General features: G+C 41.1%; 1 protein-coding gene across 4 annotated transcripts in view; it reads left to right on the top strand.

Annotated features, from left to right (window-relative positions):
- Positions 1-22,642, top strand: part of FHOD3 (formin homology 2 domain containing 3) — a 386,715-nt gene that overhangs the window by 223,874 nt on the left and 140,199 nt on the right. For all 4 annotated transcript variants that reach the window (XM_086468856.1, XM_086468855.1, XM_086468854.1 and 1 more), the window contains exon 6: positions 5,638-5,732. In XM_086468856.1, the coding sequence (XP_086324982.1) occupies positions 5,638-5,732 (95 nt within the window). The remainder of the gene's footprint in view (positions 1-5,637; positions 5,733-22,642) is intronic.

Here is a 22,642-nt window from a genome sequence, read left to right as displayed (position 1 = left end):
AGTTATAGCATGCCACTGTTTTACCTGCTCAGTTATAACCACAGCCAGGAATGTACAATGCAGGGCCTGAGCATGCTGCAGAAAGCTGTACTGATTACACAGGAGAGTGACGTGTCCAGCCTTCCTGGTTTGTTTGGCTTTGCCCAGGGGTGACCTCTGGACAGCAGCTTCCCTTGAGCGTGTAATCCAGGGGAAAATTCTGATTGTCACTTTTGTCACTCATTTTCAGCATTAAAAAGCGGATGAGTTTTATTATATCACTGTATGTTTTACCATTAAAGTAGATGAAAAAAAATGAAGATTAAGTTTGGTGTGGAAACGCTTTGTCTCTGCAAGAGATCTGAACTTCGAATAGTACTTTAGGTCAGAAACTAGCATGCAGAAGTTTCCAAAAAGTTATGAGCTGTTAAAGTACTGAATAAGACTTGAAGTAAGCAGTGTCAGGTAGCATAAGAACTTCTGATTTACATTAGCAATGTGATACATTTACATCTGTAAAACCATCTTTGCAGTTTTAGTTTATAACATTAGGTCTGTGATGTGGGTTTTTTGTGAGACAGATCAGTTCTTGGTTAATATGGTTAATATAAATTTGGTACATGGTTAATATGGAAGTTATGAAAATTTATTTCTTAGCATGTTTCAACCATGATGTGTGTGATAGCGGAAAGGACAAATGAACAGAGGGTAAAAAGACAAGATTAATAAAAGAGTTGGGATTTAAATAAAGTTTTATAAGAAACAAAGTATTCATGCATTTGTAGCCAGGAATAAGATTGGTTTTATCTTCCTAGGTGAAATTACAGGTATCTTCAGCAGGAATAAAGAAATGGGAATAGGTGTATAAACAGCAGATGTTGCACTGAAGCTGAAAACCAACCCATACGAATAGTAACAGAGTAGAAACTAAACCAAACAAAACCCCAAACCTAAAAGTTTTAGCTGGTTCTAGCCCTGTGGAATGAGTGTGAGTCATAAGGTTTGGCACAGTGCTGCCTTGTAAGATCATTTTCAGAAGCAGTGGAGAGGCCGAGTCATCTATTTTATCTGATGTCACCTCTTAACTGCAGCAGAGCTCCTTGCTGCTTTGTTAATTTTCAAGTAGCTGGATGGTACAAAAGTTGTATTTCTTAATAATTTCTTATCAGGAAAAACACTGTCCAATATCCATGGATATTATGGAGATGATAAGCTCTTCCCTCAGGGCCCATGAGCAAGCACTGTCGGTCGGAATGTGCTACAAGCAAAAGTAGAAGCACCCAACATGGAGTTTGTTGGGGCTGGGCTGGAGATTTTGTGTTCAGGGTAGTCCCACTTGGTAGCTGATCTATTGCCTGCCTCTACTGAGGAAACACAGAGAGAGAAGTTTGAGGTAGGGTTTTTTTTTTCTTTGGAATTATCGCCTAGTGCTTTGTAATAGAATACTAGATAACTGTATTATCTCCTCCTGGCATCCCTCCCTCGACAGATACTGAAATTTTGCCCTTGGTCAGGACGTTTGCTTTGATGGAGTATACCTTTTCGGTGCCCAGGATAGCGTACGTCAGCTAGTAATCTGTTTTTGGATAGAATGAAGGCAATCATGCAGACCCTTACTTTCCCATTGATGATGATAAGATTTAAATTAGCAATGAGAAAGATGGCTTTTGGCAGCTGGTTCTTCCCCATTAGTTTCATCACGGTTATGTCTGTCGTTCACGCTCGCCCACTGTTGCATACAGCATGTCGCGTGCACCACGGCTGCTGGTTATGAAGTGCCTGATGAACTTGGGTCAGAAGCTTCCTGGGGAGCTGAAACCTGTGGTGACAGGGTCTGGCTTTGGCCTGCCTCACCCTATACGTTTGCTTATTCTGATGCAAACAAATGCGATTGCAAGACACGTCCCTGCCATGACTCTTGATGTGGTGGGGGTTTTGACTCGCAGGAAACTGGAAAAATAGTGTTTCTGCTCATTCAGTGCTCTTGTTTTCTCTAAGGTAGTCTTGTGGTAAAATACAAAGCAGATAGAGCAGATTAGAGAAGCAGCGATGTGGGCAAGAAACAGCTTTGAAACGTTTTGATACTCTGGGTGGGAAAAGCAGACTTTTACTTAAAATGGTGTTCATCATGATGATGTTTTGTGCTCGAGTTTTTCCCTTTTGGTCCTGTTAACTTCATATAGGAAAGATCCCAGGAGAGTATCAGTGCCAATACTGGCAAGTTTTTAGAGGCTTTCTTAAACCTCTTATTTCACAGAAATCTATGAAGTTTCTGGCTGGTCTGTCCTTTTCTAGCCTAAGCCTGTCCTAAGAAATCCAGCAATTTTCCACTTGAAAATAGCTATGGGTAAAGTCACACACTACTTTCACATAAGATTAAAGGTTTGACAAGGGTAGTGGGAACAAAGAAATTCCAAATTAAGTCTGCTCCGTATTTAAACCTCCCTCTCCCAGCCCCCTGTTGCACAATAGCAAGCTTTCCTAATGCAAGTAGGTTGTTGATATACTTCCAAAAAGAATTCCAGTTAGCTGAGAGATGGGATTAAATGGATTAAATAGCCTCCTCATTTTTCAGTGAAAAAAAAGGAGTTTGGGTGAAGGCACGTACAAATGCGGACTTAAATGATTTTGGTCTAGATTGGCCTTCCGAACAACCTCAGATTGCCTCACAAATTAGTGTGCCCTTTCTTGGCAAGGCTGAGCGATTTGGTGGTGGGTGTGCGTGTGCGCCGACACGCGTGTGCGGGGCGGTGGGCACGTGGAGTTCGCACTGTAGCTGCAGCCATTTCAGCAGACTATGATCATGGGCTGGGAGGTACGCTGTCATTTGGGTAGAAAAGCTGCAAAGAATATAAAACAGTGCAGAGTGCTCTATGGCCAGTCTGTCTACATTTAGTGCAAAACTGGTGTGCCCTACTCAGCCAGACCCAAGCTCTTGGAGAGCCCGAGAACCTCCAGTCCACCAGCCTGCTCCTACACTAGCATTTTTGCTGGCCTCTTCTATTTTGCTGCTGTGTTATCTGGTCACTAGGTGCTGTTACCTTTTCTTCCTCAGCACAGGCACTTGACGTGGTATGAAAACCAACATCCTTGTAGGTCTTCTCGTGGACTTTTCCTAAGAATTTATAAGGCATCAGCTTTGTACAAAGTTACATACAGATTTTCTGTAACTTACTCTTCCTTTTAATGAAAGCTGATTTCTCCTCAACCCTGCCTATCATGTCTTGCTTTCGTTTTCTGACCCCTGAAGACAGGAAATAGCAATATGAAGCTCTATGCCAAGGTCTGTCAGCAGCTGATAATTTGATGTGTGGCAGATAATTACCACAGTAATGATTTGTATGTGGACAGCATGGCTCCATAGGAAACCTATCTTTATCTTGGTTGTTCGTTCGTAATTCTTTGTCCTGTGAAACTTCGTGGCCACTTGTTCAAGTGGCAGCAATGTTGCTGCATCATGTGTTATTATTAATTTTTCACCTATTTCCAGAAGACTCATTCTGTTGCTGAAAAGGCATAGATACTAACATATACTTAGTGTAGCATTGATAATGAAGGAAAAAAAAAAAAAGGGTGGTGGGAGGGATTGGGGTGGGCAAGGTTAATGGTGGGTAGAAGATGAAAATTGTCAGGAATCCCTAAAAGTCTTTTTTTGGTGTTTTTCTAAGGTCTACTAATTTGCCTTAACCTATTGCTGTTACAAAGAGTCACATTTAAGAGGCTGAAGACTAATGCATCCCAGGTCTCACTTATGCATCCAGTCTAACTGGTCTTAGGTATAAGCAGTGGAGTAATTTTGTATTGCGTGCGTGTTTTCCCTTTAAAAGCAGACTTCTTGCTTTCTTTGATTTCTATATTAATTTGCAAAGCATGCGCCAAAAGTAAAATTTGATTCACATTTGTTTCAAATTCAAATTAAATCCCTTTGCTCCCAACCAAAGCATTTGCAAGGAGAAAAAAAAAAAAGGGGGGGGGGGGGCGGGTTGGTGACCTTATCATGACTGGATTTCATCCTGATCAAGAGCCAAATCTTTTTAGCATTGAAAGGAAGTAAAAACAAGAATTAAGAACTTTCTCTGATTACTGCTGGGATAGCAGTGTTCTCCTCTTTCCTCAACCTGCAAGAAATGCTTCAAAGCAGCCATTTATTCAGGCAGTGTAATTCTTATCTCTTTTTACTGACTGGCTTATATCTTTTATTTTACCTCAACACTTGGGCCTGTGTCCCTCCCACCTGATTTCATTCATCTGAGACACACGTCTTCAGAGGGGGATGAATGATCACTTCCTAGAGAGGAGGAGCGGAGGGAGATGGGCGAGATGGGCATACCCAGTGGTAACGCAGCCTGCGCGAGATTAGAATTATCTCCTTGCCATAGCCCTCTTGCTTGCTTTTTCTCTGTCTTCATTGAGTGTGTAGGGTGACTTTGATTCTAGCTTGCTGTAAGAGATTAGATAAGGAATACAGGTACCTAAAATTAGTAGCTCAGGTTTTTTTAGCTATAAGTCGACCAACTAGAGCAAAGGAGAGAGGAGGAGACAATGGAAAGTTAGCTGCTTAGCTATAGCAGTACTTCAGTGCTTGCCTGACATTCATGTCTTTGAAAATCTGCCCGCAAGGAAAACAGTGCTGCACTGTGCACGACCTGTGCAAAAGTTAGAAAACATTCGGAATGTGTTTGGAAGATTAATAATGTCGTAGTTTTCCTCACCCTGTGTGTTTTTTCATTTCTTCTCCGCAAAAAGTGGTGTACTAGGGGCTCGTCAGGTTGTGCGTTAGATAATTGAGTTGTTACACCAACAGGCTGTGCTGAAAGGTGTTAGATTAGCGATTTCTTTTTCATCCCACTGTGCTTTGATCTCCTGCTATAAAGCAGAAGATCTAACAGTGGAAACTTTTGAAGATGATAGGTGAATTTTGCTAATCCACTTTTCATAATCCTTATGAAAAATGTCTGTCCTTATCAGTCAGAAAAGATTTAATAGCTGTTGTCTCTAGAAAGTCTCATATTATCAGGATTGCAAACTATGGAATTATTGTTAAGAAATCTTTTACTAGCGTGTTTTGAAATGTTGTAAATGCTTTAGAAGAAATGAATGAAGAAGCTTCTTTGTTGTGTTTTCTCACTAAAATGCAAAACTTGTTTGCAAGAAAGCGCTGTGCAATGGTGAATATTTGCTCTCCTTATTGGTGTTAATTGCCCTACTTAAATTTCATATTATTGGAATTCACTGAAGCAGTCAACTTAATCCAAATACACTAATTTCAAACACTATATGGTGCCGAAACAAATGGTAAAAGACTTGGTTCAGAAGATGTAAAGCATTGTAGCTGATGGAGCCATTGTGACAGCAAGCAGTGTGTAGAAAACCGTTTGCAGATTTGGGGGCAATAAAATGTGTCCTCTTCTAGGAAGGAACAAGTGCCTGTGCTTGTCCCTGGGTGAAATTCACACTTATATCATCCAGATGAAGTCAGTAAAATTACTGCAGTTGCCCAGGATTTAGTCCAGCACAATCCTGCCCCATTTATCTTTTGATAGTTGAGCACCCCACGTATCTGGAAAACCCTGCTTATAGAAAATTGACAGCAATGCTTAGGATTATAAAAGGTATTCACCAGGTCTGATTATATTTTATCTCTTTTCTTTACAATAGCTTTGGGCCAGATAATGCTCTATGTCGATGGCATGAATGGAGTAATAAATCATAATGAAACCATCCAATGGCTGTACACCCTCATTGGGTCAAAGGTAAGATACTGTCTAAAAGTCTTATATGTGTTTGGTATTCTTTAAATGCATTTCATTTGTATTACCTATGCATTTAGAGTATAAACAGACTGCGTGTAGGTTCTAATTAAGTATATAACACTCTTCATGGAAACCAGGGCACACTGAGCTGTTATTTCTTTAATTTTTTATTCTTTCTTGTGCTCTTGGCACATACTCTGTTCTTAAAAGTGAAGATACCAAAGATGCCCTTGTTTATTGTCTGTGCTGCCACTGCAGTTGACCATGGAGAAGAATTTTTTTTTTTTTTTTTTAGTCTTGCAGTTGCAGTTCCCAAGACATTCTTTAGAACCACTTTTTAGAGGGACTTTTTTTCCCTTTTGCATTCTATGAATGCAAAACCTTTTCTACAGTTTCACTATTCTACACTAGTCAAATTTGCTGAGTACTGAGTGAGAACAATTCAGAGTGACTTCCTTCTTAGAACAGACTGTTTCAGTTGGAAGGGACCTACAACGTTCATCGGGTCCAGCTGCCTGGCCACTCCAGGGCTGACCAAAAGTTTAAGCACATTATTAAGAGCATTTTCCAAAAGCCTCTTAAACACTGACAGGCTTGGGGCATCAACCACCTCTCTAGGAAGCCTGTTCCACTGTTTGACCACCCTCTCTGTAAAGAAATGCTTCCTAATGTCAAGTCTTCTTGTGCTTGAAGAGCCCAAGAAGACAAGTCTGGTACCTGCCTACAGGGGATTCTTTGTTGGTCCCTACATACAGGGAGGCAAAAACTGAAGGTCAGAATATATACCACTTGCGTTGGTCTTCTCCGGTGGAGTGGTGATTTATGTAGTGCACAACCCACTTTTAAAGCCATCTTTGCTGGAAGTTGAAAAGGAAGCAGAACCCAGATTCTGCTGGCGCCGCATCCTAAGGGGCCATAGGGTAGGTAAAGCCACAAATACACCATTCTCCAGTCTGTTGGCTCTCCAACTTTAGGAAGTTTATTAAGGCCTGCAGGGACTGCTGCTGCTTTTGCCATGTAGACCTGCTTGGGATAGATCTGTGTGACACAGTAGCCAGAACACAGTATATTAGCTATTATTAACAACTCAGAAGTTGATGTAATTGGTGGAGTTGAATCCATTGTTAGAATTACTAAGAAATTTCCAGGAACTTTTCCTCAAGTGGCTGAGTTGCAGAAAGTTGCTGTTGGATACTGTAGTGACAGATTTTCTGCTGCTCCCCCTTTCCCCTGATAGCCTTTATAACACAAGGAGAAAGAGCTTGGTGTCCCAGGGGCCTTTTTTAACCACCATGTTTTTTTTTTTCAACAATGTAAAAACTTCACTGCTGCAGTGGATTATCGAGTCAAAGAACAGATTCTGCAGCGTTGAAAGAACTGATTTATCTTGGGTTGATGAACTGTATTGGTAGGTACATAAAAGTAAGATAATTATGGTTATCAAATCTTAGGCCTGCAAGGCATAGTTCCTGATTGGGAGAAAGATGAGGAGAAACATTTCCCCCTGTTGTCTGGGGATTATGCTGGGCAGCTTGCTCCCTTGGAACAGGGAACATTGGCCATGGTTGGAAAAGTGGTGCAAGATGAGAGAGAAATGGTTTGCTTGGTATAGATCCTCATTTTCTGTGGAACAGGTAAGAGACAAGCAAAAAAGAAAAAAAACCTGCCACATCTGATTAATTCTCTAATGCACCTAATGGGAGTGGGATGGGGAAGAAACACGACTGTATTGCTACCTTGCAGATTAAATTCTGTCTAGATTTTCTTGACCAGGGTACTTCAGGTCTTGGGTCCTTAAGCTCCTTTCTCCCTCCCCCATAGCTAGCCTGAATGATTATCTCCATGTCCTGGCTCTGTGCCTGCAGCTGAGGAATGCAGGCAATGTGCTTTGAATAGTTTGGTTTCAGGTAGCATCAAAGTTGCTTTTTCATTATTCTTTGACTGTCTTGGAAGAGATCTAAGTGCCTGTCTGTGTGCCAGAAGTTAACTAAAGATGTGGCAGGCTTACTATCAGAGTGTGGTGACACAGCTGCTTTATGCACTTAAAGGTGGTTTTGACTTTCTGTGAAAAATGAACCCCTGGAGTCTGCAATGCACCTACAGTCTAATTCAGAGCCCCGCTATGCTGGTGCCTTCTCGGCAGCAAAGGCAGCGAAAAATATGTTAACACTGGTGAACAGAAAAAGAATAGTGAAATTGCCAATTAAGTGTTGGGACAAATCCCTCTAATAGAATGCAGGAGGGATACGATCATTCAGCTGTGACACATGGTTTCTTGCCTTCTCAAAAGCTCTGACCAGGTTTAATATACTCAGCTGTGGAGGTTGTTGAATCTTTTCTACTGTTGTGGGTTTTTTTGGCTTTTTTTGGTCAAATCCTATAACGGTTTTGACCCTTCACTATTACTTGCTCTGCTCTATTTGTGTAGGGCTGCTAGCTCCATCACCCTTGCTCACTTGGAGTGGTGTATTATTGCATGTGCTTGTCCACTGCCACACACACATTCAGCAGAGGACCTGAGGGTCTGGCACTGCAACAGCTGTAACACTAGTACCCAGCTCCAAGATCACTTTATGCACCTGGCGATACTTCTGTACAGGAATAGGGGAAGGAGGTGGGAAATAAATTTTAAAAATAGTGAAAGAGGGGACTATAAGCCATTTAATGAAAGACTGTATAGATTGTTACCATTATATTCCTTACTACTGTTGGTTCTGCTGCAGTTTTACCCCTCTGAGCATCAATGAGTGCTTATATAGATGGATTATTAGAAGTTGCTGATAATTTTATCGCTGTTGTCAAAATTTGCTCTGGATAAAGTTACTACGGAGGTGATTAAAATTCCAATAGTGTGACTGCACTGATGCTGCTGTCCTTATGCTGGGTAAGAGGCACCAGTGGTGTGTCAGGATGAGGAACTGAAAAGCAGGAAGAAAGTGTCTACATTTAACCTATATCTAGGGCTAAACTATAACAGTTGCCCTATAAACCAGTGATCACTCCCCAGCCAAGAAGGGGAATTGGGAAAAGGAGAGTAGACCCATGGGTTAAGCGAAACAGATTTAGCAAAACAACACCAATACCAACAAAGGCATACAAAGTTATACTCAGCCAAATGAATATGCAACAATCAATACAGTCACAATCAGCAGGAGAGCAGTCCTCAGGAGCAGGAGGAATCCCACAGGAGCTCCCCTTCCTCAGCCAGCCTTCCCCCTTTATAATGACCATGACATGATGGGATGGGCTACCCCTGTAGCTCACTCAGGTCAGCTGCCCTGGCTGACTGGAAACTGCTAACGGCCTGCCTGGCATGGCTGGGCTGGGATTCTATCCCAACCAAACCAGGATAAAAGTTAACCGTAGATGACTCATTTGTTAGTGGGCAGAAAGAGCCTTCTGTTTCAGATTGGTATTATATAGGCACTAGATTGGAATTTGAAGTTAGCAGTACCCTTCTTCTGCCATCTTATTTAAAGAGAAGAGCATTATCAGCACATCCCAGACTCTTAGGACCACTGCTGGTCCTTTGCAAGACACATCCAACCACATGTGACCGCACCAGTGTGTGTCAATGGCCTTTCACAGGCTGGCTGTAGTCTGCTTTCCAGTCATCAATAGCTAATACATCCCTGGCATAAAACGTTTGCGGCATAATCCCAATTTAAGTGTACATTACTACTACTTCATCATTAGTTATATAGGCAGCAATTCATCAGCCTTTCCCTGTTTAACAAAGCATCCAAGTATGCACTTAATTATAGGTGTATGGTTACATGCTCTTGCCTTCCAGAGAACCTCAATACATAACTGAGGTCAGCAGTGTACTGCTGGAGGAGTGCTAAAGAGGGCTACAGGAGGGCCAGGGCTCTGACCATCTTATATAAGCTAGAAGTTATATAGATAGGAAATATCTGTGTCAACCAAGTTTTCTTTTAGCATTCATTGGCAGCATGGAACATTAACGCAGGCTAGTTTGCTTTTTAAATGACAAACTAGGAGTCAATGAATGTTAGTTAACAGTGATTTCAGAATTGCTCCTTAATTTTTTTTTTTTTTTTTGAAGTGCATAAACTAACGTGTCAAGGATGTTGCCTTAACTGACTACAGGCCGTAACACACGTGTTTCCGCCTCGCGTCATCTGGGAAATGATATTTCACCACTTCCTCGGTGCTTCTGCCAGCTGCTGAAGCTGCAGTTAAGTTTCTGCGTTGTCTCGCAAGGTCTATTTAGCCTCATTGTGAAGGGACCTGATGCATTTGTTTGTGCTGGTAGCTGGCACGCCCCAGCCCGGCGGAGCTCTGTGGTGGATCACTGGCAGGTAGAGTCTTGGTTTGACGGTGATGGCAAGGGCTGTTGGAAAATTTCTCCTACCCAAAACAAGGGACATATGTGCACTAAGCCATATTAAGTCCTGTATTTTTTAATACATTAAGTAATGTATTTTTCATCTGTTAGCATATATGTCATAATCTATATATTATCTTTCATATGCGTTGGTAGTCCCTCTGACCTGGTAATAGAAAGTGTGCAATGCTGTGTCAGTGCCTTACCCTCTCCAGGACTAGCTACCGAGTGTTTACAAAAAGTACATTTCTAAACAATACATCTTGGCAACACCCCAATTGTTTATATCGTCCACTAGACAAGCAAATGTTCCTTTGCATCACAAACCCACAGGCTTTTTTTCATGCCACCTTGATCTTTAAAGGGACATCTAAGGCATTAAGTGGTCCAAAACCTGAGTCTGGTTTCACCTTTTCTTTCCCCAAATTTCTGACTGCTACTGATAATGATTATTTTTTCCCATTTGATGATCCAGGCTGTTCTAATTTCCCCCAGGGGAGCTAAAACCCCTTTTTGGCATTGTTTTCAGTGGAAAGTAATCCATTTTCAAAGTGGTGCTGGGTAACTTCAGAAGACAGGGTGGAATGCTGGGCCCAGGCTGATACAATGAGGTTGATTAAAGATTCCTATCTCACATCTTGTTTTAATTTTTTTTTTTCTACTTTACTTTTGTCTGGGTCCTAGATTGCAAGGTTAAATGTGAACTTTAACTAGCAAGTTGTTCACTGTGCCTTATGTGAATCTTTTGCTTCCCTTGGTATTGAAGTAACAACTTTTTCGAATATTTTAAAATGTAGTTCAATCCAAACGAAGAATAAAAGGAAGAAACCCTCAACATTCAAACAGAACATAGTCATAGTGGGTGAATTTGTTGATTTTGAAAGGAAAGTCCAGTAGAGCTGCTTTTCCTGCATGGTGCCAGTGACATGTTAAAACATGCAGATGGTTGGTAAGTCATTTCATGAGAATTTTGAGAGAAATATTCTTAGTCACAAAAAGCACTAAAATTGCTTTTGAAAACAAATCATTTAAGATATGTAGAGGGAAATACTCAGTTTAAGAACTTGATTAAATCAGTCTCCGTTTCACAAGTCATTTATGCATGTACTCAACTGAAGTCATAAGCAGAGTAGAGAATACCATATAACTTGAATTTGTGCTTTTCCTCAATAAAATTCTTGCCAGATCTTATGCAAATAGATGTTAAAGTGGGTCTACAAATGTATACCACAAACAGGTTTGCAGTCATGGAGAAATTTACAAATGTAAGGGCCTTAACAGATATGAATAGGCCTAAAAGAGTATCATTAGTAGTACTAAAGCCTGAAGCATGTTGAATTAAATCACCACCAAAACTGGATGGTATACTGTCTTGTTGAGGGTCTAGGAAATACAGTGTATTTACATCTCATAATTTTTCCAGCGATAGGTTTTGCAAATCACTGTGTGTATGGGTGACCTACTCTGAATTAACATTGCCTGGATGATGAGCATGAATATACACAGGAATATGCCTGATCTTTGTGAGCAGGAGGTTATGCTGTAGAACTGTCCTGTGCTTTATTCTTAACGCGTTTGGAAGATGATCTAGAAAAGCTGGACAGCCGAAAGGATCAATAATCCAGGAAAAATTACACAGCTTGGGGATCTACTGTGATTAGTTCCACATGGTGTCTTCTTCCCAGTCTGCTGCCTTGATGGTTAACAAACTGTCTGGCAGCCTCTGACAAATGAGACCCCACATACAGCTAATGCACAAGCTATATAGATTTCATCATCTCCCTTACCTCCAGCCGCAGCTCTAATAAGCCTGTGGTTTTGTTCTGTTTTCAGGTCTAGCCCAGGTAGAAATGTCAGTTAGGTGTCAGTCTCACAGGCTTTCAGGCTCCTGTGCTTCCTGGAAGAGTTCAGAGCAAAGCTGAGATCTCCCCTCAAGCCTTAAAATCAGTGCGGTCTCACCCAGGGCTGCCCTGTGCTCGAGACCTTGAGCTGTGGTGAACAGGTCTGGCTGCTTTGAGTTCAGGGAAACTCTGAACATTGATGTCAGCTTAGCAGCTGGCTCTTACATTTAATCTGCTGTGCATTTGGCCATTGAACTATTGTTATGAAAATTGTTGTGTGAGGGAGAAACAAAATCCTGGATTTATAGGAACTTTCCTGTTTCCTGCCTCTCAAGGGCTTGAGCCAATGCTCGCCCAGGTTGTCAGAGAGCTTCCCTCCTCTTACTGAGAAACTGTAACGGCACTGTTGCATGAACGGAGTTTATTTTGAATTGCATTTAATTAGCACTTTGAAGATAAGGATCAGGATGTTGCAATAAACTTGGAATACGATACGCCAGCCAGTGCAGACTACGAATGTGCTGGCTTTGGTCTGTCCAACTCGGCAGACAGACGAATATGAGTGCTGCTGTTCTTTACCAACTGCATTTCTGTATTTGTGGAATTGTTCCATCAAACGTGAGAGTTTGCAGTAGTCCAGTCCTGCAGCAACGACTGTTCCTGTAGCTCCGTCTGTTGCATTCACTTCTGAGTATTTTGGAGGGGTAAATACCCATTTTTCTGTGTTCAAAATAAACTCTTGTAGATTAAGGCGATAGTAGAAAACACACAGTTCCCCCACATCGTATCAGAGATCTGATTTCAACTCGTTTGAAGTAGAGAATGAGAAAATGTAATGATTAACTGCCAACAATGTGGCAAATGTTCAGGCCCAGCTTTTCACTCAGTCTCATCTGTTCAAATCTGTATGAAAAAAATGTCCTCTTAGTGGTGAGTGAAGTATGTGCAAATATTTCCAGAAAATACTATAAGTCTATGCAGATGTACAAATTTCTTGTTGTAAAGGAAAGGCACGAAGACAGAAAAAAGCAAGTGTTATACTAGAATTAGGTAGGGGGAAGAACACCTGAAAAACAACCCAAAAGCCAGTTCTAGCTTTTAGAATTACCTTGGTCTCTCTCACTACGGTAGTTCAGTGTCACAGACCTGTTACCGTTCACATTTATAAGCAAATTATTGTGCCTCAGGCCCTAGCTATTAGTATTTTTTGTTAGCTAGTAGTGTTTTCTAACAAGCATTACATCCAGCATTCTTGTGAAAGGAGAAGGTACAGTTGGAAAATTTGTCTGTGTTGAGGGATGAGACTGAAGAAAATGGACCCTACTTTTTCCAGCATGCTTTGACTGTAAAATCAATTGCCTGAAGAAGAAAAATAGAACACTTTCAACCATAAGTTTTCAGATGGAAAAGAGTGAAGAGATAGGAAAGAGTTGCTCTGAGGATAAAAAGCAGCTGGCTATCATTCAAGCTTATAGTACACAACTGAGATTTTTAAGCATATCTAAACACAGAAATCAACTTGGCCAATATAAAAACATAGCTGTCATTATGCTTTTGGAATAGCTAAGTTATCATTTTGCAAGGTAGAAATATCATCAGACCAAAGTCAGGAGTTTAGTAAGCTGCATTTTAAGGAGTGTTTTAAAATTAAGATAAGCAGATATGTCTGAACCTTTTCTGGAAGCACTTTCCATGAACTCTGATGCATAACGCTTCAGTTTGCAGGGTTGCCTATTTTCTGGTCTCTGTTGCTCTTGGGTGATACAGGGATGGATCTTTCCTGGCAGTGGCTATGGTGCTTGGTGGAGGGCATGTGGGCTGTTAGAAAGTTTTGATGAAGAGTGGGGAAAGTTCTTCTGGTGGATAGTCAGTTACTGAAATGCCACCAAACTCAAATTTGTTAGCTCAGACCTTTAGCCAAGGTCAAGTGATGTAGTTTTTTAAATCTATTTAATAGTTAAAATAAGCATATGTGAAAAGTCCATGTAATGCTTCTCAATTAAGTACTTCCTCTGAATTTCCTCATTTTTTTGTCATAATCATTTCCCTTTGGTCTGGTCTGCTCAGTCATGTTGATGTCCAGTTATGTGAGGTTTTTAGCACTGTCTCAGACCTAGGATGCAGGCTTCACAGGTAGTGCATCTTCATGCAGGTACCTAGTTGTGGCCTTAAGTGTAGGCATCCTGGTGAGAAGCCCATTGGTAATCCTTCCTTGCTCCCTTGAGCCCTGTTCTCCAAGACTAATACTTTGTCCTGCCAAATTCAACAGCTTCTGATGTTGGAAGAACATTTTGGAAGTAATTTTCAGTTTGATACCACCACGTGCATTATCAAATATGGCTGTATGTTAAACTAGCTGTTGTGCCAGTCTATTGGATGGCCGATTCTGGTTTATGTATTTACACTCATCAGTTAAATGGATATCAAAAATCAAAGTTGTAGGCTCATGTCAGTAGCAAATAGTCTTTTTACTGTCCTTGTATCCCCATTTCAGCAAGCCACTGGGCAAGTCCCTCCAGGTGCGAGATCAGATGTACTTTCATGCAATGAGACCTTGAATCGTGGAGAGTGGGGCCCATGTCTGTGCCATGCGTGGTACAGGTGAGAATGTGAAAAGTAAGGAAATGCACCATAGAAAATGGATATGTTTCCAGAAAGTGGCAAGTACCAGTACCTCACCTGTTCTTACTGCCAAATAATATTCCTCTTCTCTCTGCATAGTGAGACAGGTATAAGAAACAAACCTAGCATCCAGATCTCATGAGGCTTGATTCAGTGTCCTGAGTTTTAGACAGAGCTTTTGGTTGTTCTGCCAGCAGAAAGCATGAGGGGGGATGTGTGTGCTGAGATGACTCCTGCAATTCTATAGGAAGGAAACACCTTCTGGGTTTTTATGATTGTTGAAAGGCATTATGGTTAATTTTTATGTATTCCCCCAGATTTGAAGACTGTAGGTAGCCTTTCCTTGTCTTAAGAGAGCTTTGAGTTTACCTTACGTATTTATCAGAATACTCTGCAATATTCATTGTGACAAGCATAATTTAATTAATTTATAGGATATGGGTAGGATGCTTTCGTTAATTGCTTCATTTTGCTCACTGTTTACAGTAAGCTTTTGGAGACTCAGAGTTTGTTACCAAGTTGCTTCTTCCTTTCACCTCTATTTTGATGATTGTTGAATTGCTATTAAAGATTATTGAGAACTGCACTGTTGGTGTGAATCCTTTTTACAGGATTTTGCAAAAATGCTAGTACAGTTTGTGAGGAAGTGACAGCAGAAATTCCACAGCAAGTCTGTTCAAATTTTTGGCTGGGCAAATATCTCATGCTTCTCTAAAAGTATGAATTGAATCTGCTGTGTACTCTGTGTCTACTGATGTGAGACGTATAGGATCCATCTTTTTCTGCTGAGCTGTGCTGCATAATGTTCTCTCTCCATTTTTTTTCTGAATGTCCCATCTTTTTGGAAACTTCTTGAAACAAACGGAAGTAGTCAATACCACATTGCCTTTATTTTTCGTCTTAAATTCTTCTCTGTCCTGGTTGCCATATATATAGTGCAGTAGTGGAATCCTGCCTGCAGGAAAGAAGGTGGTATCCAACATTTTTCACAGTGTCATGTAAACCAGATCCGAGACAGTTCAGCCAACACAGCAGTTAATATACCACTGTTTTGCTTGTAGCTTAGCCTGGAAGAATGGCCCAGCTCGGGGGGCGGGGGGCGTCCATACATTGGGAGATGCAGGCTGAATCCAGCTTCCAGGCACATTCTTGAACCAGTTTCCAAATCCCGTTGAGCCCTGGTTCGTCATCTGGAAAATTGGTATTTGGATTTTAGAGCCCTGGGGGAAGAACATGAGGGAGGGGAAGGACAGATTATATGTGTTGAAGACAAATACATAGGTGAAAGTTGAACCTAATACTAATTGTTACCATATCTGTCCTTCTGGCATCACTCAAAAATGTTTATCGTTCCTTTATTTAGATATAGTTGCTCTTTAAAGCAACAGCTACTAGCTGAAGGTAGTTGGATGACAGTAAAAATGTGCTGTATCAAAACTAGAAACCACCAAAACATATGTGGTGGCTTTATATTCAGCACGTAGTGCACCCCAAGGAACCTTTGAGTTGCAAACAGTTCAGGTCTCTTACCAGGTTACTTCCATAGGATTCATCGTGGTTACCTCGTAGTTTTTTATGATGGTCTCCTCAGTTACAAGACTGGTTCTTAGGAAGGAACATGTCTGGTAAAATGTGTGGACTTCAATTACTTTTCATAAGATCGAGATCAAAAGAAAGGTTCTCTGATACTTTTTTTTTTTTTTTTTTCCCCCACAGTCCTCTAATAGTAGTTTATGCCATATAAAGTCTTTTCAGAATAATTGCCAGCGTACCCGCAGGTTCTCTAGCTGGCTCCCATGATACACTGAAATGAGTCTCATCTGGACATGCTGTGTACTCTCATTCCATCTTCTGATCCTCTTTGATCACAGCAATCGAACAAGGAGTTCAGATGCTTCCTGGTTTGCCCCCCTCTATCTCTCTACTGTTTTCCTTTTTGAAGACTACATTAATGAAAAACAAGAATGTGGTGTTCAATATAAAAAATAATGTTAATACCTCAGCCAGCATGGAATTTTTATGGATTGGTCCCTTTTATTTTTGAATTTCCTCCTCTTATTAAAAGAGACAGAACTGTAGCAAATGTATGCTTTGTCGTTTTTGTTTCTAGCAGTGTGTAGCTGCTTCCTCCTTTAGTTTAGTAAAAAAATTAAAGCCTTCTCTCAGAAGCCATTTTTTTCTCCACTGCACTTTAAATTTCACTGTGTTGTTGTCTAAGCATTTTCTTGTTATGATTTTGGAGGGAAATGCTGCACTTTGCTAACTCACAGTTTGAATGCTTCCCCAGTCGAGCTTTGCCTATGTCAGCCTTTCTTGCAGAATGTAAATGGAAAGAGCAAAATGGGACAAGAGACCACTGCAGATATTAATGTATGGAATTGCCTGAAAATCGCTAATCCCATGTGGGCTGAGTTTCTGTTTACCTGATTTTCCTTTAAATAGGGAGAACAGAATTCCATTTCATATTTTTTTTCTCTTCTGCATCACCAACACTCTGTGGTTCGCAGTGCTCTATGCTCAGGTCACTGCTTCTTTTTGTTGTCTTCATTGCGTTCAGCTTCCTCATATACATCCTTTCCTCATATGAGATGTCTGTTGGGGCACTCTGCCATGCACAGGGGAACTGTAGAGCCCCCTGTAGTAAGGATTCTGCATGGCTGTAGGGGGAAAGCTGACAGACCACCTGAAGATAGGTTTGCTTCCAGATCTGCACTGCCTGGTGATTTGCGCAGATGGATGTCTGCACTAGCTGTGGGTCTGATGGTGAGATTTGTGCCAAACCTGCTTAGGATCATGTTGTACTTCAGCTTTCATTGCTGGCCTGCATGACGTCCCTTCTCATTTTCTTGTCATCCCCTTCTGATGTGGGGATGCAACGTGAATGCCCAAGTTTGGTTTCTGACAGTGGAAGATCTACATTCAGGGCAGAGCATCAGACAGAAAATGTCAATTCACTAAGTAGAAATTGCAGTATCTGTCAGAGAGGATAGCCTTGCCTTTTACAAGGGTGGGTTTTGTATAGGAACAGCGAGTGCTTAGTGTGTCCCAAGGCGTTGGGCCACGGGACAGGATCTGAAAACCGAGCGCAAGATTTTCCTGATGTCATCACCTGAGGCAGTAATACTGCAATTACTCATCTAGGGGGTTGCTTTGTTTTTCTTCCCCTTTGCTCAGAAGGGTGGGTTAGGATTGTTCGTCATCTTTGGCTAAACCGACATGAAGTTATGTGGAACAGATGGACATCACCAGACTGCCTTTACCTACAGGTCATTAGTACGACATGTTTTGACAGGTCTGAATAGCTCGATCCCAGTCTGCACCAGTCATGATACTACGGATGTTAAAGCACTAATAGAATCCTGCCATTTCGATTATTCTTTAGTTTCAGAACAAAAATGAAGCCTAAAAAAGCATCCTTCCCATTACCTTCCCTTTCAGAGGGTTGCCATCTAAAGTTTTTGCAGTAGGTCGCCTTTGCTCATGGAAGTGAGCTGTTGTTTGAGAGAAAAAGAGGGAGATGTTTCACTTGTCAGAGCTTCAGGAGGTTTTAGACTTACCCTTTCCTTTGAAACCACGCTATTAATTTTTGTGTCTGATTTAATTTTAAATCCTGCTTTGTAAGTAAAAATAGTTTGCTTAAGTGCCCTATATCTTTAGAACCAAAGGAAAACGAAAATTTGGAAATTTTTGAAGTAGATGTTGATACCTCCTGCCTCAATCTGAGGTTCCTGCTTTCCTGCATGGGTGTGGATGCATGCAGACGAATGCTGGCACATGTGCATTGTCTCTGACTGCTCTGGAGAAGCATCATCATCAGTGGTGGCCACCGCGTGCCTGCAGCAAGAACAAGAAAGGAGACCAGACAGGACACATCTTGTATGACCAAGGCGCAGAAAACACCGCAGCTGTTCTCACGTAGAAGGAAAAAAATAGCACTGAAGGGAACAAAAAAAAAAAAGGCAATCTGCCTTTTCTGCCTTAGAAAAGCCATCCCACAGCTCCACCTAGCAGATGCAGATGGATATGAATAAACAGAGTGAGGCCAACACTGGAGCAAAATGCTGCTGGGAGCATACCATGTTGAGCAGGAGTGTGTGCTTTAAAACAGCTGTCCCACCTAATACCTAGCACAGGTCACTGATACGAGCTGAGTTGTGCTGTCCTTCCCTCAGGCGGCTGTTACCCTTTAGGATTGGATATTTGTAGCCTGACGCAGCCAATTAATCTCTCTGCATATCTGGTGAAATACATCTTCAGTTTTGTGCTCTGGAGTTGTGCTCTTCGGGCCTATGTATTTTGTAACGCACCTAGCTTAATCAGAGTGATGGCATTAATTTGCTTGCAATTTATGCTCTGGTCTGCGTTAGTCCAAGGTGCCTGGGGGAGATTGCCCAGCAGCCTGCTGAGGAATACTGCCAGAGCATGGATTTCAGAGAGCCCAGCGAGCACAGCCTGGCCTCACCCGTGCAGCTGGGGAAGCCATGTGAGAAAATAGTTAATCTGCAGCTGCTGGCTGCCTCCTTTTTTAAAAGTGGTTGTTTTACATATTTGCTTTTGTAGGCGGACCAGAACATGAGCTTGCTTTTGGACTGCAAATATGAAGTATTTATTTGTGAAACTGTAGCAATCTGTTGCCTTTGCTTTGTTACTTGATTAACTTTGTTCATCTCCATACCTTAAATTGCCTTTTAGCCTTCACCCTGCCATCCTAAACAGGTGGATACGAAAGGCTCTGGCAACACCCGCTTGTGGGGGGCTGTCTAGGAGCTCGAAGGAAATATTCAGGGCTGCAGTTAAAGAGGTGATTGTAGAGCACAAGCTGTAGTTGGTTATGCTGAACTAGAGCAGCGCTGGTCCTCCTGTGAATTATACTGTGGACGCCTGGGTTAGAAGGAGCATGACTCTCGGTAATAGGGAGGAGTAGTAGGACTTTCAGCTTGCAAATATTTTTAGTTTGGCATTGTGCATGTAGGCAGATCTGCTTTAGTACTCAGAGGCAGTACAGGGAGATCTCTGGCAGCAAGGCTGAAATCCAGTGCCTTCCAGGTTCTTTCCTGGTTAAAGTGGGCGACTGGCTATCAAGGCTCTTAATTTGCTCTGTAGCATTGAGAAAAGTATATTATTATTGTTATTATTATTCAGAGCCAAGAACTATACAACTAAATCCATATGTGGACACCTAAAATATTATTTCAGATATTGTGAGACATTTTACTTTTGTGAAAGGAAATGTGCCTATGCAGTACCTTGGAAAATTTGGAAAATTAAAAAAAAAATACTTTTTTTCTGGTATTTCCATGATTGCTGTGGTAATATCTTTCATGCCCTTCCCGCAGCTGCTCCATGATACTTCTCATCTCTTTTATGAAACTCTTTAGATGTTTAAGTAAATGTTCCTTGTCAAGTGCTGTGAGAGTCTAGCATGAAATGTTTTCTAAAAGCAGGCAAGATAACACCAAGAGTAGGAGCTCAGTATGATTTTGGTACTCTCAATAAACTCACCTCTTAAAAAGTTGTACTCTAGTGACTTGAAAGGTTCAAAACTCAATTACATTTGCTTTTGGCTAAACCCATAGGAACCAATCCCTATCAGACATTACACAGCTACTGCCATGCATTTCAGTTGAGCTTTCTGGGATACAAAGCATCATGTTCTGCAGCAGTTTATTTTACTGCTTTTGTGAACTGCTGCACCTTGTTAGGGCATCACTGTATTTACTGATTTTGCCTGCAGTTACTCTTGACTTCAGAAGAAAGTGGAAGTAATCTGTTGTGGGTACTTCAGGAAAAAGAAAGGCTTAGGGTTTTTTTTTTTTCTTCTCCCTCTCTGTCTGTCTATACTGCTCCCAAAGAGCTGAAGCAACAGCCCAAAACTGATCTATGATGCAAGTCAAATCACTACTGATTATGATCTCATGCTTCTGTGAGTTCAGCACTTTGAATGACTGTGGCAATTACTTGGCTAAAAACTATACAAGTCCCAGATGCTGAATAATTCTCAAATACTACATCTCAAATATGTTTCATTCTGACAATAATGAAACTGAAATGAGCATTAAATAATGCCACAATAAAGGCAGATCTGACTGTGCAGTTGCTTTGTCAAATGAGAAGGATCACTGAGAAGGGTCAAAGGAAGAAAAATTTGGGCTCTGCTGCTCTGCTAGCTGCTCCTCTGTCCTGGCCAGTACTGCTGCAAAACTACTTGTAGCTTGGTAGCTACAGCCTCCTAGGGGTATACAGGCATATATTTTATTTCAATTGTCTTAACACGTTGCTGTTTGATATTTTTAGGCCTGTAGCAAAAATAGTCACATTTCAGGTAAGTTTGGAGGATTCTCTGCGGTACTTCTAGGGCTGTTATCTCACTTGGGAGATAAGGAACCTAGTCCAGGCTCACCTTTGAGCTGCACATCCAGATTTCTGGGAAGGTAGGCTGTAGGGAGACTTTTACACACATAGATGTGTGAGTTCAGAAGCTGTGCTGGAACAGTCAGTTTTGAAAATGAGTTTCCTAGCCTTGAATACTTATCATAGCCATGTCCTGAGTCTGCTGTATAAAACCCCATGTTTCTAACCCTTTCAGTCTGCTGTCAAACTAGACTGAAACCAAGGATTGCTATTGCTGTGGTACTCCTGAGGAACTGAAGCACAAATTCTGTGAGTCATAGGTGGTTCATTAGCAAGCCACTCAGTATTCTCGTCAGTGCTTGGGAAAATTAAGTCACTTAAACTACAGCATCACAGATGTTTACTGTAATCCCAGACCACACCTGGTATGTCGAGAGCTATTAGAACCTCACTGTGTAAAAGGTCTTGTCTTCAGGTGACTTGTGAACTGAAAAGTACGTTTTAGGCATCTATGTGGACATCTGAATCTTAACGTATGTAGGACTGCTCTGTTATACCAAAACTAGATAATCACTGTGATGAGTTTGGTTGATAGAAGTCAGAGGAAGGAGATAGCTTGAGACAGGGGAACTACGTTATCTCCTTGAATACTGGACTTTGTATCTCTTAGAAAATAGTTATCACTGTCATATGAGAGTACTGTTGTCTACCATAATAACATCATGCAATCTTGTCATTCTCCAGCTGTGTGCAGAAGTTACATACCTACTAGCAATTATAAAGGCCAAAACTTAAAATATCTCCATCACTGTCCTCTTTCAAGGAAGGAGGGAGTTAGAATAATGTGAAAGTCCTAGGGCTATGTAATTAAGGAGTGGTTTAACTGATATGCAGTGACTTGTGCCCCGATAAGTCAGGTTTCTCAATACTAGCTGTGTGGAAGGTTCTGCCACTCAGCTCAGAAACCCATCACATGGGAAGCTGGGAATGTGTCTGGGCTTAGTTACATTTTTGTTTTCAACATGGTGTCCTGTGGATTTAGAAAAAAGCATCTGGACTATACTGATGATGTGAACTGGACTTGAGGATAGCCACCTTTTCCAGACTGGGAAAGATGTGACAAATAGATGATGGCTGGAGAAATGTGACCGCTTCCATTATGTTTAGGTGCTCCTCAGAAAGCAGCTTTATTCATTAACTTTATTTGGCAAGTTATCCAAAGGTAAATAAATGGGTCTGGTTTTGCAGTCAAACCACTGCTTTTGAGTTCCTTTTTGTGCCTGGTAATACTCAGAAGTTTGAGAATAGAGAAAAATCTTCAGTCTATACATACAGCAAAATACTAGTACTCTTACTGTTCCAGTAGTAAGTGGAATATATACATATATATCTACTTTTTCTAGTTTTACTTTATTAGTTATTCTTTCAAGAAGAGTTTGTGGTGGGTGTATTCCATGGTTTTATGTATGATATTTGTTCTTTCGGCAGTTTCATTATTTCAATAGTTCAGACTACTAATATGTTGCTTTTTAGGGTGCCTAAAAAGGATAACCTGTTAACAATTACTTGCTTAAGAAAGATGTTGCAATAGGTAATATATTATAGTTTGGACTCTTTGTTAACACACTGTCTTCAACCATTTCCACATATTTTATACAGAGGTTATTTTGATTTTGAGTTTTTGCTGTTGAAATGTTGTCTATGAGATTGTACAGTGTCAGGGAAGGACTGCCAACCATATCATTAAA

The sequence above is a fragment of the Leptosomus discolor genome, chromosome 8, assembly GCF_034619465.1.
Source record: "Leptosomus discolor isolate bLepDis1 chromosome 8, bLepDis1.hap2, whole genome shotgun sequence".
Lineage (NCBI taxonomy): Eukaryota > Metazoa > Chordata > Aves > Leptosomiformes > Leptosomidae > Leptosomus > Leptosomus discolor.
Note: the sequence above shows the minus strand (reverse complement) of the source record. Positions and strands in the feature narration are given on the sequence as shown.